Source organism: Theobroma umbraticum, unplaced genomic scaffold, assembly GCF_002168275.2.
Source record: "Theobroma umbraticum cultivar Fairchild unplaced genomic scaffold, ASM216827v3 scaffold_228.0, whole genome shotgun sequence".
NCBI lineage: Eukaryota > Viridiplantae > Streptophyta > Magnoliopsida > Malvales > Malvaceae > Theobroma > Theobroma umbraticum.
Window position 1 is genome coordinate 886,806 of NW_018397274.1, and position 13,629 is coordinate 900,434.

Sequence of the window (13,629 nt, forward strand, 5' to 3'; positions counted from 1 at the left end):
CAAGCAATTAAAAGCATTAAGAACAAATTAGAATAAATAATTCAAATTCCATTGAAAATAAGCAAGAAAGAGACTACAAATTTAGATTACATGCGAGTTCAATTACAATCCTAGAAAAATAAATTAGCTCATAATATCTAATAAGGATAATATCTAAAGAAATTTAACCATGAATCAAAGTCAAAGAAAATAAGAAAAGCACAAAAGTAAAGACAGAAAAATAATAGTTAGAGCTTTGTGATCTTGATTCTCCCTCCAATTCTCTTATTTTCTTGCTTGTTCTTGGCTTCAAATCTCTAAAATAATTGCTTGCTGCCTTTTCCTTAGAATCTTTGAAAAAAGTCTCTTAAATAGGCTTCAAATAACCTAATTTTCAAAATCTCATCAATTTTTTTTTATTTTTGAAAAATCACCCAGCGCTGCTCCGCTACTTCTCCAATGCTGCTGTGCTGAGCTCTTTGGAAATTTGTATGTGTGCTTGCTTTCATCAACGCTGTAGCCTTATTCTCCTAATGTTGTGGCAGTCTATCAACTTCAAAAGTGAGTTTCACCCTGCTATGTTTTGAACTGGGTAAAGTGGTAAAACATAGAAGTTTTAGCCCTGTCTCTTAACTTTCTAATGCATCAAGAATCACATCAATTGGATTTCTGGATTGAAGGATATGCTCCAAAAACCACATCATATTCAATCCATGCATATTGCTGTAGTGCTCCGACTTTGACAAATATTTTGACAATGATACAATGAGAACTGGGTGAATTAGTGAATATAAACGTTGTAGCACTTCTTCTTAGAATTCTAGTGGTTTAAAAATCACCTCATTTGGAGTTTTGTAGAAAGAGATATGGTCAAAATACCAAAATATATACGAATAAAACCATCACCATACTTACACTGATTTTCATCAAATTAGTCTTTTTCATCATTTTTTTACAAAAATTATAAAAGAAATTAGTAATAACTACTTTTAAAATAAATTAAAATTTAATTAAAATAATTTAAATTAATCACTTAATAAGTATTTAAATTTAAAGTAAAAAAATACTTAAAATGTTAAAATTAAAATTTAAAATCTCAAAGATCTAACTACTTAAATCTTTAAAATTTATCAAAATAACCTTATATAATAAAATTATCAAACTTCATAACCAAATAACTATTACATTGATAAAAATAAAAATCGGTAATTTATGAAGCTGTATTTACTCAAGAACAATTTCAAATACAAACATGGCCGCACACAAAAGGCATCTAACATATAAGAAACCACAGAAAAGTCAACCATTCAAGAATTTGCTTGCCATTTCAGCCAGCCACTACAGATCAAATCAAACGAATTTAATGCTTCCTAACATTAGCCACACAGCCACACTATCAGCAACGAGTTCCGCACCCACATGTCTCCTTCAACATTAGCCTTCCTTCTTATCCTCCTCGGAACTCTCTGTTCCTTTATCTACATCTCTCGACCAAAACAACTCAAAAATGGCCGGAAACTTCCTCCCGGTCCCCACCCCATGCCGGTAATCGGTAACCTCCATCTGCTAGGAAAGCTTCCACACCAAAGCCTTTACCATCTAGCCAAAAGATATGGCCCCATCATGTCACTAAGGCTAGGGTATGTACCCACCATCGTGGTATCATCACCTCAAGCCGCCGAACTATTCCTCAAGACCCACGACGTTGTTTTTGCAAGCAGGCCCAAAGTCCAAGCCGCGGAATACTTGTCGTACGGTACGAAGGGCATGGGTTTTACCGAGTACGGTTCCTACTGGCGAACTGTTCGGAAATGGTGTACTCTGCACCTTCTCAGTCCTTCGAAAGTTGAATACTTTGCCCCAGTAAGGAAGGCGGAGCTGGGGTCGATGGTTGAAACGGTCAAGAAGGCAGCAGCAGCAGGTGAGACGGTGGACATTAGCGGAAAGGTAGGTGAGCTTATTGAAGACATCATGCATAAGATGATTTTTGGGCGCCCCTCCAACTCCGAGGATGAGAATCTCAACTTGAAACTGCTGATTAAAGAGATCTCGCGCTTAGCGGGAGCTTTCAATATATCGGATTACATACCTTATCTTGCTCCTCTTGACCTTCAGGTAATCTCTACTCTTTTCCCCATTACTGTTTACTATTGTTTTCTCAATTTCTCTTTTATAGTGTATTGGTATTGGTGGAGGGGAATAAAAGTCATTCTTCCACTTGATAATGGAATAGTCATTTCGATTATCAACTATTAAATAAAATATTAAATTTTAATATTTGTGAATTAGAACAAACACACACAAAAAAATATAAATAAATAAATAGATAGATTGAAAGATCTAATTATATAGGTAAAATATACAAAATTTGAAGTGTTTTTTTTAATTAAAGAATAAATTATCTTTTTCTTCTTTTTACCTATTTTATATGGATACTGTCTTATATGACATGCATGTACGTGTGTTGATATATTTTTCATTGTTTACCAAAAAAAAATCAATTAAATAAAAAAAATGACATCAATGTTCTGCTTTCACTTTGAAAATTAATTGTTCTGATGAATTAATATAATTAACTACATCCATTTTCAGGGATTATCACGAAAGCTAAAGAGGGTGAGTAAGATCCTTGACAAATTCCTGGAGAAAATAATTGATGAACATGAACAAGCAGTTGGGAGTAATCCTGAGGAGCAAAAACCTCATAGAAATTTCGTTCATGTGATGGTTTCATTGTTGAATAAACCCATGAATCCCCATGATGAAGAGCAAGAATACATAATTGAGAGAACAAACATCAAAGCCATAATATTAGAAATGATTTCAGCTGCATTAGACAGTTCAGCTACAGCCATTGAGTGGGCATTATCAGAACTCCTAAGGCATCCTCGAGTGATGTTTGGTCTTCAGCAAGAGTTGGAAACTGTGGTCGGGAGGAGTAGAATGGTAGAAGAGTCGGATCTACCACAGTTAACTTATTTGGATATGGTTGTCAAAGAAACTCTAAGGCTGCATCCGGTCGGGCCGCTCCTAATCCCCCGTGAGTCCATGGAAGATATTACGATTGATGGATATTTTATACCAAGGAAGTCACGAATCATAGTAAATATTTGGTCGATGGGCCGAGACCCTGCTGTATGGTCAAACAATGCTGAAGAGTTCTTTCCAGAGAGATTCATCAATAGCAATATCGATCTTCGAGGACAAGATTTTCAACTCATCCCGTTCGGATCAGGTCGTAGAGGATGCCCTGGAATGCAATTAGGCCTAATCACAGTTCGCCTAGTTTTAGCTCAATTGGTACATTGCTTTGACTGGGAGTTGCCTGATGGCATGTTGCCTGTTAAACTGGACATGAGCGAAAAATTTGGCCTCTCAGTGCCAAGGGCGAATCCTTTGTTAGTGAAGGCAACTTATCGTTTACTTGATAATAGAATGTAAAATTAATAGCTACAAGCCTCGCAGTTCAAATGGTTGAACTGGAATAAAAGAAAGTCACTTAAAAGACAGTAGCATCTATGTGAATGTACAATCATTAAAGCATCCCCTCATCAGTGTATCAACGGCACATGCATTCGAAGAATATACAAAACACATTCACAACAGAACATTATCAGCACAGAATCTCCGAGGGTGAGAATACAACATCAGTGTGTCTCAATCAGGCCTCCCAACGCTAGCAGTCTTCGAGCATATTGGGGCGATCTGCGAGCAAGGAGTTTTGCTATTTTTCAATTTCCTTTTTTTTTTTTCTATTTTTCATTCTAACAGAACAAAAATGATGAGAAAAAAATGGGTTACAAAAATTAACATAAATATTTTTAAAATGATGTGGTCATTTAAGTGGTTTTAATAATATTATTTTATTATTTATTTAAATGAAATCACATATGATGATCAGTTACACTTTTAATAAATTTAATAATAAATTAAGATAAATTAAAATTTGATAAACAAACGAGAAAAGAGATATAAATTTGATAACAATCTATGAAATTTAATAACTCAATAGATTTTTTGAATCAAAGCATGGATTTGTATTTGATACCCCAATAGCCTATAGTTTTTATACACTGTCAAGGCATAATATGGTGCTACCCAAAGCTGGTTTTACCATAAAGCCACCATAGCCCTTGCTTTAGATCTCAATTTTTTAAGGATCTCATAACTTGATAATAATATAATTATTTATATTTAAAATATTTAATAATTAAAATAATTAAGAAAATATTTTTTTAATTAAGTGCCTAACAAATATCTATTTTCTCTCACTTCGTACATCTTATTAATTATTAGCTATTTATCTCATTTTTTATTAAAAATATGTAAAAGTCAAGATAATTAATAAAATGATATATTCTCTCAATTCTCAAATTATGTGTATAATAAATCTCTATTTTTTATCACCTTCCAATTCCCACAATGCTATTACTTCTCAATTATTTCTCTTATTTTCAATCAAAGGTAATATGCATTTAATAATCTCCAACTAACAATAAATTTTTTGGCAAAATAACCCCACTCCCTAGATTTTAATCGAAATTCTAAATAAGTTTATTAATTTTTGAAATTGACACTTCGTTTCAAAAAAAGATCTTTTACTGGACACATAGATCCAGTCATTAGTTAACCATTAGTGTTTTCGTTAGATTGATGTTGTGGTTATATTGAAATGATAATTTTATCTTTATTAATTTTAAAAATTACTATGATATAATTTTTGTTATTTTTTATTTTTTCATTAATTTAAAAAAATAAGAGGGAGATTAGTGCTCCCCTTTCTTAGGGAGCTAGGGAACACCGTATTTTTTTTTATTTTTTTAAAAATTATAATAATAATTTTTTAAATTAATAAAGTAAAATAAGTATTTTAATAATTTCATAATCTCTGTTAATAGTATTTACATTTTTAAGACAAAATGTCTATTTTAAAAATAAATTAACTTTCTTGAAATTTCGATTAAAACCTAAAGGATAAACTATAGGAAATCGTAAACCCCATGCATGAGCAATTTGAACATCATCTCTCCATTGCCCTTGTTTAATGAGCTTACCATCACAAAGCTGCATCAAAAAGTTTTAGAACCCACTATAATACTCTGTTTGGATCCCATGGTCTTGTGTTTGGCATCATTTTTTTCAACCCACATAAACCAACAAATAAATAAAACAAGAAAGATACAAATGTGTTCATTAGTAGTATAGTCTCTAGAATAAAACCATGCCCAAATAATTTGAACAACATTCCAAAGATTAGTAATATAGATTTGAAAGAATTTTGTGAAAAATTCCAAACCTGTTATGCCACTGGATTCTCCTATAATATATGAAGTAATGACTCCTATTGACAACACTTACATTTAGAAACACTTGCATTTAGAAGCTAGGTGGATACTTTTTTCCTTGTTCATTAATATCTTATCTTATCATGTAATATATTTTGTATATAATATGACATTAATAATTACATTGAATCTTATTATGAAAAATTTCTTATCATATATTACGTTTTTAGTTGTGGAATTTCTTGAACATGTTCAACCTCTCTTTGTATTTTTGTTCTATTTTCAATGGCTTATTTATACATTTATATATCAATATTGTGTAGATCGAATTGAAAATAATTATAAATGATATGACTTTCACCTTTTTTATAAAAAAAATAGTTGTATTGTGGCTTAAAATGTAAGTCATGAAAATAAATTTGAATATTCCCAAAAATTTATCATTAAATAAAAAAATTATACATATTTTTTTAACTAAAAAAAATCAATTGACGATATATCTATAATTATAACTCTTAATTTGATCATTATTTCATTAATATCATTGTTTGTTATTAATGTTAAAATTTTGTATTTCATCTTTTTTCAAGAAAATGTTAAAAAATAATTTAAATTAAGTTGATATTAAAGCTTTAACATTTTAAATTGATCATGAAAAAATAATTTAAAATATATAAAAAAGAAAATTAAGTATTTGAAAAAAGAAAGAAGAAAGAATTTCAGGACATTTAGAATAAATGAGTAAATATGGTGAAATATTGTTGTATTAAGAAAATTATTTTTATATAAATTTTAATTAAAATATTTATATATAAAAATAATTTTTATATTCGAGCACAACGCAGGCAGCATTCCTCTACAAACATCTACAAGCAGAAGAGGACGTAACGAACTCTGGTGAACTTAGCAATGGGTGAAGCCGAAACAGTTCTGAAAGGAGAGGAAGGAGGAGGGGAAAGAGAGAATCATCAGATGGAGAAAAGCAGGAAGGAGAAGAGGAAACAAATGAAGAAGATGAAGAGGAAGCAGGTGAGGAAGGAGGCAGCGGAGAAGGAGAGGGAGGTGGAAGAGGCCAGGCTCAACGACCCTGAGGAGCAGATGAGGATTCAGAGAGAGGAAGAGGAGGAGAGAAAGAGGAGAGAGATAGCGTTGAAGGAGTTCGAGGAGAGGGAGAGAGCGTGGGTCGAGGCTATGGAGATGAAGAGGAAAGCTCAAGAAGAGGAGGAAAAAGAGGAGGAGGAGAAAAGGAAGGATCTAAAGGAGGATGCCAACGGAGAACAGGTTTCTTTATTCGGCTTCTTCTTTTTAGTTTTTTTTTATTGTTTTCTGTGGAGTTTGGTTTCTCTGAGAAAGTGCAGGAAAAGGGGAACGAAACAAAACAGAAAAGGAAACATTTTAATCTTTAGTTAAATTAGTTTGTGCGAATGTATTCTGTAGCTAATAGGAAGTTTGTGTTTTAGTTGGGTTAATTGTCTATGTTTGCTGCTAGGTGGAGTTTGTTATAGTCACATTCTTACGGATTCTTCATGAAAGAATTTGGGCATTTTGTGTTTATTATTTATAAAATGGGTTGTCTTACATTATTGAATGATTGGGCAGGAAGAGATGAGTGATGATTGGGATTATATAGAAGGGTCACCTGAAATTATCTGGGAAGGAAATGAGATCACTGTCAGGAAGAAGAAAGTTAGGGTTCCAAAGAAAGATGCAAATCAAAAGAGTAAAGAAGAGGTAAAGCCGTAACAGTCACCCATGATTTGGTTTTTTGTGCTATGTTTTCTCTTCTGCTTCCAGCAACAATTCTGGATGTTGAAGGATTAGTTCCACAGGATGCTGATAGGCCTACATCAAATCCGCTTCCTCCACAATCTGAAGCTTTTGCTGACTACCTGAACGCTTCTTCAGCTCAACAGGTGTTAGAGAGTGTTGCTAAAGAAGTACCTAACTTTGGAACAGAACAGGTCCACCATTTATCACTCTTGTATGCTAAATATGGATCTTCTTGTAAACCTTATTCCCATGCAGATAGCTACCATACCTTATGTTCTACGGATGCTATCTTTCTCTCTCTTGGGGGAGGGGGAGGTTGGATTAGTCAGGAATCGTCAGTCTAACCTCGTGATTGTAATTTTGATAGGATAAAGCTCATTGTCCTTTCCACTTAAAGACTGGAGCATGTCGATTTGGTCAGCGTTGCAGTAGAGTTCATTTTTACCCTGATAAATCATGCACGCTGCTTATGAGGAACATGTATAATGGTCCTGGCCTTGCATGGGAGCAAGATGAGGGACTTGAGGTCTGTAAGCTGCCTTCATGCGATCCTTGTGACTTGTATCCTGATAAAAATTCTGCCATTACCAAATTACTGCCATACTTGCAATCAATTTATATATTGGGTTCTTTGCCCAATGAAAGGAGACGTTCCAAGTTTGTTGCACAACAACCCTGAATTATCTTTAGTGTTTTTTCCAACTCTGAAGATCTGAAGGTACATAAAAGTGCCTTCAGATTTCCACTTTTAAAGTCATGAATGGTCTAAATTTATCATGCCATTAGTCAATGTTTCAAATTCATATAATCTTCATCTTTTTTAGGTTTTTGGCTTTGCCATTTTTTGCAATGCCTTAAAGTATATTACTGATGTGTCATAGTTTGAAACTGCACTTTGACTCAGTTTTACTTTAAATTGTTATTAGTTTCTTTAACTTAAATCAGAGATGCATGGAGTCACTTCATTGGAGGTTCTTGGTATTGGCATTGGTTGGTTGGCATTAAAGCTATTAGCTAACCTGTATCCTACTTGCTGAACATGAGAGTGATTATCTTTGACTTTTTCTTTTTATCTTACCCAAACTACACCACAGCATTTTTTTTTTTACTTGTTCCCCTTTCTCCTTTTCCTGTTTCATCCTGTCCTCTTTTGCCTTATACTCTTAGACTAATCATTGCGCCCATAATTTTGGACTCATACTGTATTATTTATCAGGTAAAGACACATTTATCCTTGATGGCATTTTATCTGTTGGCTATTCTTCTAGTGATCCATAAATACTATATAATTCAAGTTGATATGAGGAATAAACTCTCATGGTTACACAATTGCAATAATTTGTTCCCCTTGTGTTTATTGCTCCTTGAAAACTAGTAGTTTCAACTGGCAAGGTTATCTTGAATGTGCAGCTGTTTTTCTGGCAGTTATCATCACTTCCTCAGGTCTAAGAACACAGAGAGCAATGCCAGATTGTATATAAATGCTATTGGACTTCTCTTACTCCAGAAATCTCTAAGGAAAAGGAGAACTAAGAACTTAGTTTCAGTGTATAGAAATTGTTTCTACCACGTAGTATTAGATAAAGTTTTTAACATTTCTTTTCCTAATAGTTGGTGTGGGGGTAATTTGACCTTGAGACCTCTATTTTGCAGTTAAAGTGTAACTACGGTCAGGTTATTGCCTTGGCCACAACTATTGTCTTTTCCAGTTTGTTTTAGTTTAGATCACGAGAAGAAAAATAAGATTATATTGCTCCTACTTGGTACAATCTAAATGCCTTAGTTTGGGGTTCGTCAAAATTGTCTCACTTATCTCAATGTTAGGCTTCATAATCTGCTATTTTCTAGTAGTCTGGTGGATTCTGCAATTGCACATCATGCTGGTCTGCAATTGCTTCGATTGCAGTTGCTAACTTATTTAATGCCCTCTGTTGATATATCAGATTGCTTTTGTCATCAAGACAACATTAGTTATTCATATCTCAACCCCAATGCTCATATTGGTACCACAGTAAATGATAAGTTACCTTGGTTTACCAATGCAGTTCTACTGTCCTCTAGGTGAATTTGAGATTGCAACTGGAGATCTTAGGTTCAGATATTGGGAAAGGGGGTGTGTGTTGTAAAAAGTGAGAGGGCTACCTTGTCTTTTGTAGCCTCAAACGCAATAGTGTTCCCTATGTACATAATAATAATAATAATAATAATAATAATAATAGTAATAATAATAATAATAATAATAATAGAGAAGAAAGGAAAATAATAGAAAACTACTTAGCTGTAGCTGTTTATAAACAATATTATTGCAGATGAAATTATAGATTAAAAAGATCTAATAAGCCTTCTATCTTTGTCCTTTCTTTTGTCTACATTAGCTTTCCATAAAGTAGGGATCATATTTTAAATCAACTAGATTCATATCTCTTGCTAAGTGTAGCTTTGTTCCAAAACCTTTTGAAACTTGAATGTTGTAAGAAATCCTAAGGGAAACAATACATATTTAAGCGTGCAAGGAATTGGCACAAAGAATTATCTTTATATCTTGAATTCACAAATTGAAAAAAGTAATTCAAACAAGGGAAGAGAGTAGCTTAGTTATTTTGAATAGATTTGGTCTAAAAGATTTAAGATAAGTGTAAAATTACTGGTTTTTTGCTCACAAATTTCGAAGAAAAAGCTTTATATATTTTTGAAAACCAAATCCTAACCTGGCTAAAGTTTTACTCTCTAATTAAATTACATATTGAAATATTTCATATACATATATATTATCCTTAGTGAGCTAGTTGTCAGGAGGTACACAAACCGTAGTAACCGTGCACTATATGCAGATAGATGTATTTATGTGTTGTCACATACACACACACACATATATAAATATTGCATGCTTATACAAGGATTATATACAGTTAGTTCACCATTCCTTATTTAAATATTAAGCATAGTTATCTTATCATTTTATTCCATTTCTTTATCCTTGTAAAATCTAATGGGTCTCATTGTGGTCATCATGAAGAATGACTTGTAAATGAATACAGAATATTAATAGATTGAATTTTGTGGATATATGATTTATATGTTATCTATCTTCTTTTTATCTTATTTCTTGAAGATATCTCTCAAATTATTGGTTGATTTGTTGTCCTTATTGTTCAGTATACGGATGAAGAGGTTGAACGGTGTTATGAAGAATTTTATGAAGATGTGCATACAGAGTTCTTAAAATTTGGGGAAATTGTGAATTTCAAGGTTGCATACTGCTCTTCCTGCCCTGCTAATGATGTCTATAACTTGCTTTCAAGCTGACCTATAAATTGAAGCATTCTGCAACTTGCTTTTCTTTTTTGACCATTATTTTATTGGATATTTTATGATGGATTTTGTTTAATGAGTACAGTCAAAATGTAACCAAAATTGACAAATGTTTTCTCTTTCTTTTTCTACTCAAAATTAACAAAACCTTTAGTCAGTTCTCAAGATGATTGAAATTGTGTAGGCATGTTAGTTGTTCTCTTCTCTATGTTTGGTGGCTGGACTTTTTTACTTTCCATTTTTTAGGTTACTAATTGTGATGTCTTGGTCAGGTGTGTAAAAATGGTGCATTCCACTTGAGGGGAAACGTGTATGTACATTATAAGATGCTAGAATCAGCCGTCCTTGCTTATCACTCTATCAACGGGCGATACTTTGCTGGCAAACAGGTAATTCTTTCCCTCTAAGATTTAATTAAATGCCATTGCCACAAGGAAATACAGAAACATGTGAAAACTGAAAATTTTGGTTTAGTCTCGGGTTGTGATAAATTTAATTAAGTATTGGACTGTTTTTTTTGTGTTTTAGCCTTCTATTTTCCATTATTGGTGGAATTACTTTAATGCTGGCATTTGAAAGATATTTGTTGTTTAGAATATTGTATTACCTTTTTCTTGGGTATTTGGAACATGGAACAATCTTTTAAATGAAATGAAGAAAAAGTGATATGGGTATCCTTACTCCTATGCAGTATTTTATTGACCACAAATGAAATATTTGCTGGCAATTGCATTTGTTTGTGAGAGCTATTATGAATGGACACTACATTCTTGTCTTGAGATGCAGATATGCATGGCTAGCTCTTAAGAATATAAAACCAATTACCATATCCATGGGTCTATTTTCGCTTTCTGGTTTCTTAAATTCTTGTGGTTTCATGATAGGTAAAGTGTGAGTTTGTCAACCTTACCAGATGGAAGGTTGCCATTTGTGGGGAATTTATGAAGTCAAGACTCAAGGTACTTCCAGCTTCCTCATTTCATGCAACAATAGTGAGATTAATTTCTTCATTGGCTTTCATTTGTTTTCATCTGTGCATGATTTGTTGGATTGAGATATTGCAAAAGAGAAAAAGAAAAAAGACCAGCAAAATTATTTTGTGTTTTCTTATAGATGCTAATTCCAAAAGATAGTGTTCTTTCTAAATGATGATCTGTTTTATCTCATATTAACAGACTTGTTCTCATGGAACTGCCTGCAATTTTATTCACTGTTTCCGCAACCCTGGTGGAGACTATGAATGGGCAGATTGGGACAAACCACCCCCAAGATATTGGGTGAAAAAGATGGGTGCTTTATTTGGATATACTGATGAAGCTGGTTTTGAGAAACAGATAGCGCAAGAGCATTCACGGCAGTCAAGGAACCCTAGCCGGATGATAAAATCAGATGCTGACAGGTACACAATTTTAATTGTTGGAATAACTGTGACTTTTGGTTTTATCATGTTGCTCTATGCTTCATGTTGATGTTGTCTGTTTTTAATAAAATTTCTTACATGTTAACGGTGGTAGAATGTTTGGATTTTAGATTTGTTGTTTGTCTGTTACAATTTTACTCCTTTAGGTTTAAAATTGAAGTCCATTGTCCTACATTTGGTAAGGGTTTGTTCAATGTCTCATTATTTTCTAATTTCCGTGGTAGGCACTGCTCAAGAAGATCAAAATCCAGGGAGATGAATCGTTTGACTGGTGGTGCTGATGGAAGGCCTTGCAACAAAGATGATGTTGAAGAGAGCAGTCGTAGTCAAAGGGGCAAGAATAATGATAAAAAGCAAACAAAAAGTTTAGATGGAAGATCATATAGAGAGAACCAAAGTTTAAGATGGGATCAAAACAGTGAGAAAAGCCATGATACCAGTTCTGATGGAGGTTATTCAGACAGCAAAAGGGGCAAGAAATATGACAGAAAACGAACCAAAACTTTAGATGGAAGATCAGACAGACAGAGAAGTTTAAAATGGGACCAAAACAGTGAGGAAATCCATGATACCAGTTCTGATGGAAGCTACTCAGACAGCAAAAGGGGCAAGAAAAATGACAGAAAACAAGAAAAAGTTTTAGATGGAGGAAGATCAGACAGGCAGAGAAGTTTAAAGTGGGATGAAAACAGTGAGAAAATCCATGATACTAGTTCTGATGGAGGTTACTCAGACGGTAAAAGGGGCAAGAAAAATGACAGAAAACAAGCAAAAACTTTGGATGGAAGATCAGACAGACAGAGAAGTTTAAAATGGGATGAAAACAGTGAGAAAATCCATGATACCGGTTCTGATGGAGGTTACTCAGACAGCAGAAGGGGCAAGAAAAATGACAGAAAACGAGCAAAAGGTTTAGATGAAGGAAGATCACACAGACAGAGAAGGTTAACATGGGATCAAAACAGTGAGGAAATCCATGATAACAGTTCTGATGGAGGTTACTCAGACAGTAAAAGGGGCAAGAAAAGTGACAGAAAACGAGCAAAAACTTTGGATGGAAGATCAGGCAGACGAAGAAGTTTAAAATGGGATGAAAACAGTGAGAAAATCCATGATACCGGTTCTGATGGGGGTTACTCAGACAGCAAAAGGGGCAAGAAAAATGACAGAAAAAATCTTAGATGGAAGATCAGACAGAGACAGAAATTTAAAATGGGATCAAAACAGAGAGAGAACCCTTGATACAAGTTCTGATGAAGGTTATTCAGGGAGGGACATTGATGCAGCTAGAGATACTGATGAAGTTAGACACCGTTGTCATGCAAAGAAACATTCAAAACACCAGAGTGGATCACTGGAATACTTGGCTGACAATAGGAACTTCAAGAACAGAGACCATGAAGACACAGAAAATTCCCCTGCTCAGACCAAGAAAAGGACTAGGCATAGGAGTAGTAAAGGGGGATAAACAAAATGACTATGGAAATTTTGTATTTTACTGAAAATTAATCACTAAATAGATGTTTTATTGATTTTTTTCCTCAGTATTTTACATTGGTGAAAGTTAAAAAGGAAAAGTAAAAAATTAGAAAGGAAAAGATTTTAAGGTTACTGTAGTTAAATGGCAAAATTTTTCTTAAATATTACATTTTGGATATTTTTTTATTAAAAATATTTTATTTAAGTGGCTTTTAAAATGAATTATAAAATGCTTTGAAATTGAAAATTTTTTATTTTAATTTAATTATTTATTAAACATGATCAAAATAATAACCTTTTTTTGGGGGTTTCATTTAGTCTCAACCCTTGAATGTTGCATTTGAGTTTTTAATTTTTAAATGATTTTATTTTGATCTTTTTATT

The 13,629-nt window shown here is 33.2% G+C and overlaps 2 protein-coding genes across 2 annotated transcripts; both read left to right on the forward strand.

Moving 5' to 3' along the window:
• Positions 1-1,313: 1,313 nt before the first annotated feature.
• LOC110427103 (cytochrome P450 CYP736A12-like) lies at positions 1,314-3,589 on the forward strand. The gene is made up of 2 exons (XM_021442512.2): positions 1,314-2,094; positions 2,572-3,589. The coding sequence occupies exons 1-2, from the start codon at positions 1,399-1,401 to the stop codon at positions 3,418-3,420; spliced, it is 1,545 nt and encodes a 514-aa protein (XP_021298187.1). The 5' UTR covers positions 1,314-1,398; the 3' UTR covers positions 3,421-3,589.
• Positions 3,590-6,110: 2,521 nt separating this feature from the next.
• Positions 6,111-13,157, forward strand: LOC110427091 (Zinc finger C-x8-C-x5-C-x3-H type family protein). Its single transcript, XM_021442499.2, has 9 exons — positions 6,111-6,545; positions 6,864-6,995; positions 7,094-7,225; positions 7,402-7,560; positions 10,191-10,283; positions 10,619-10,735; positions 11,231-11,305; positions 11,522-11,745; positions 11,991-13,157. The coding sequence occupies exons 1-9, from the start codon at positions 6,174-6,176 to the stop codon at positions 13,006-13,008; spliced, it is 2,322 nt and encodes a 773-aa protein (XP_021298174.2). The 5' UTR covers positions 6,111-6,173; the 3' UTR covers positions 13,009-13,157.
• The last annotated feature ends 472 nt before the right edge of the window (positions 13,158-13,629 follow it).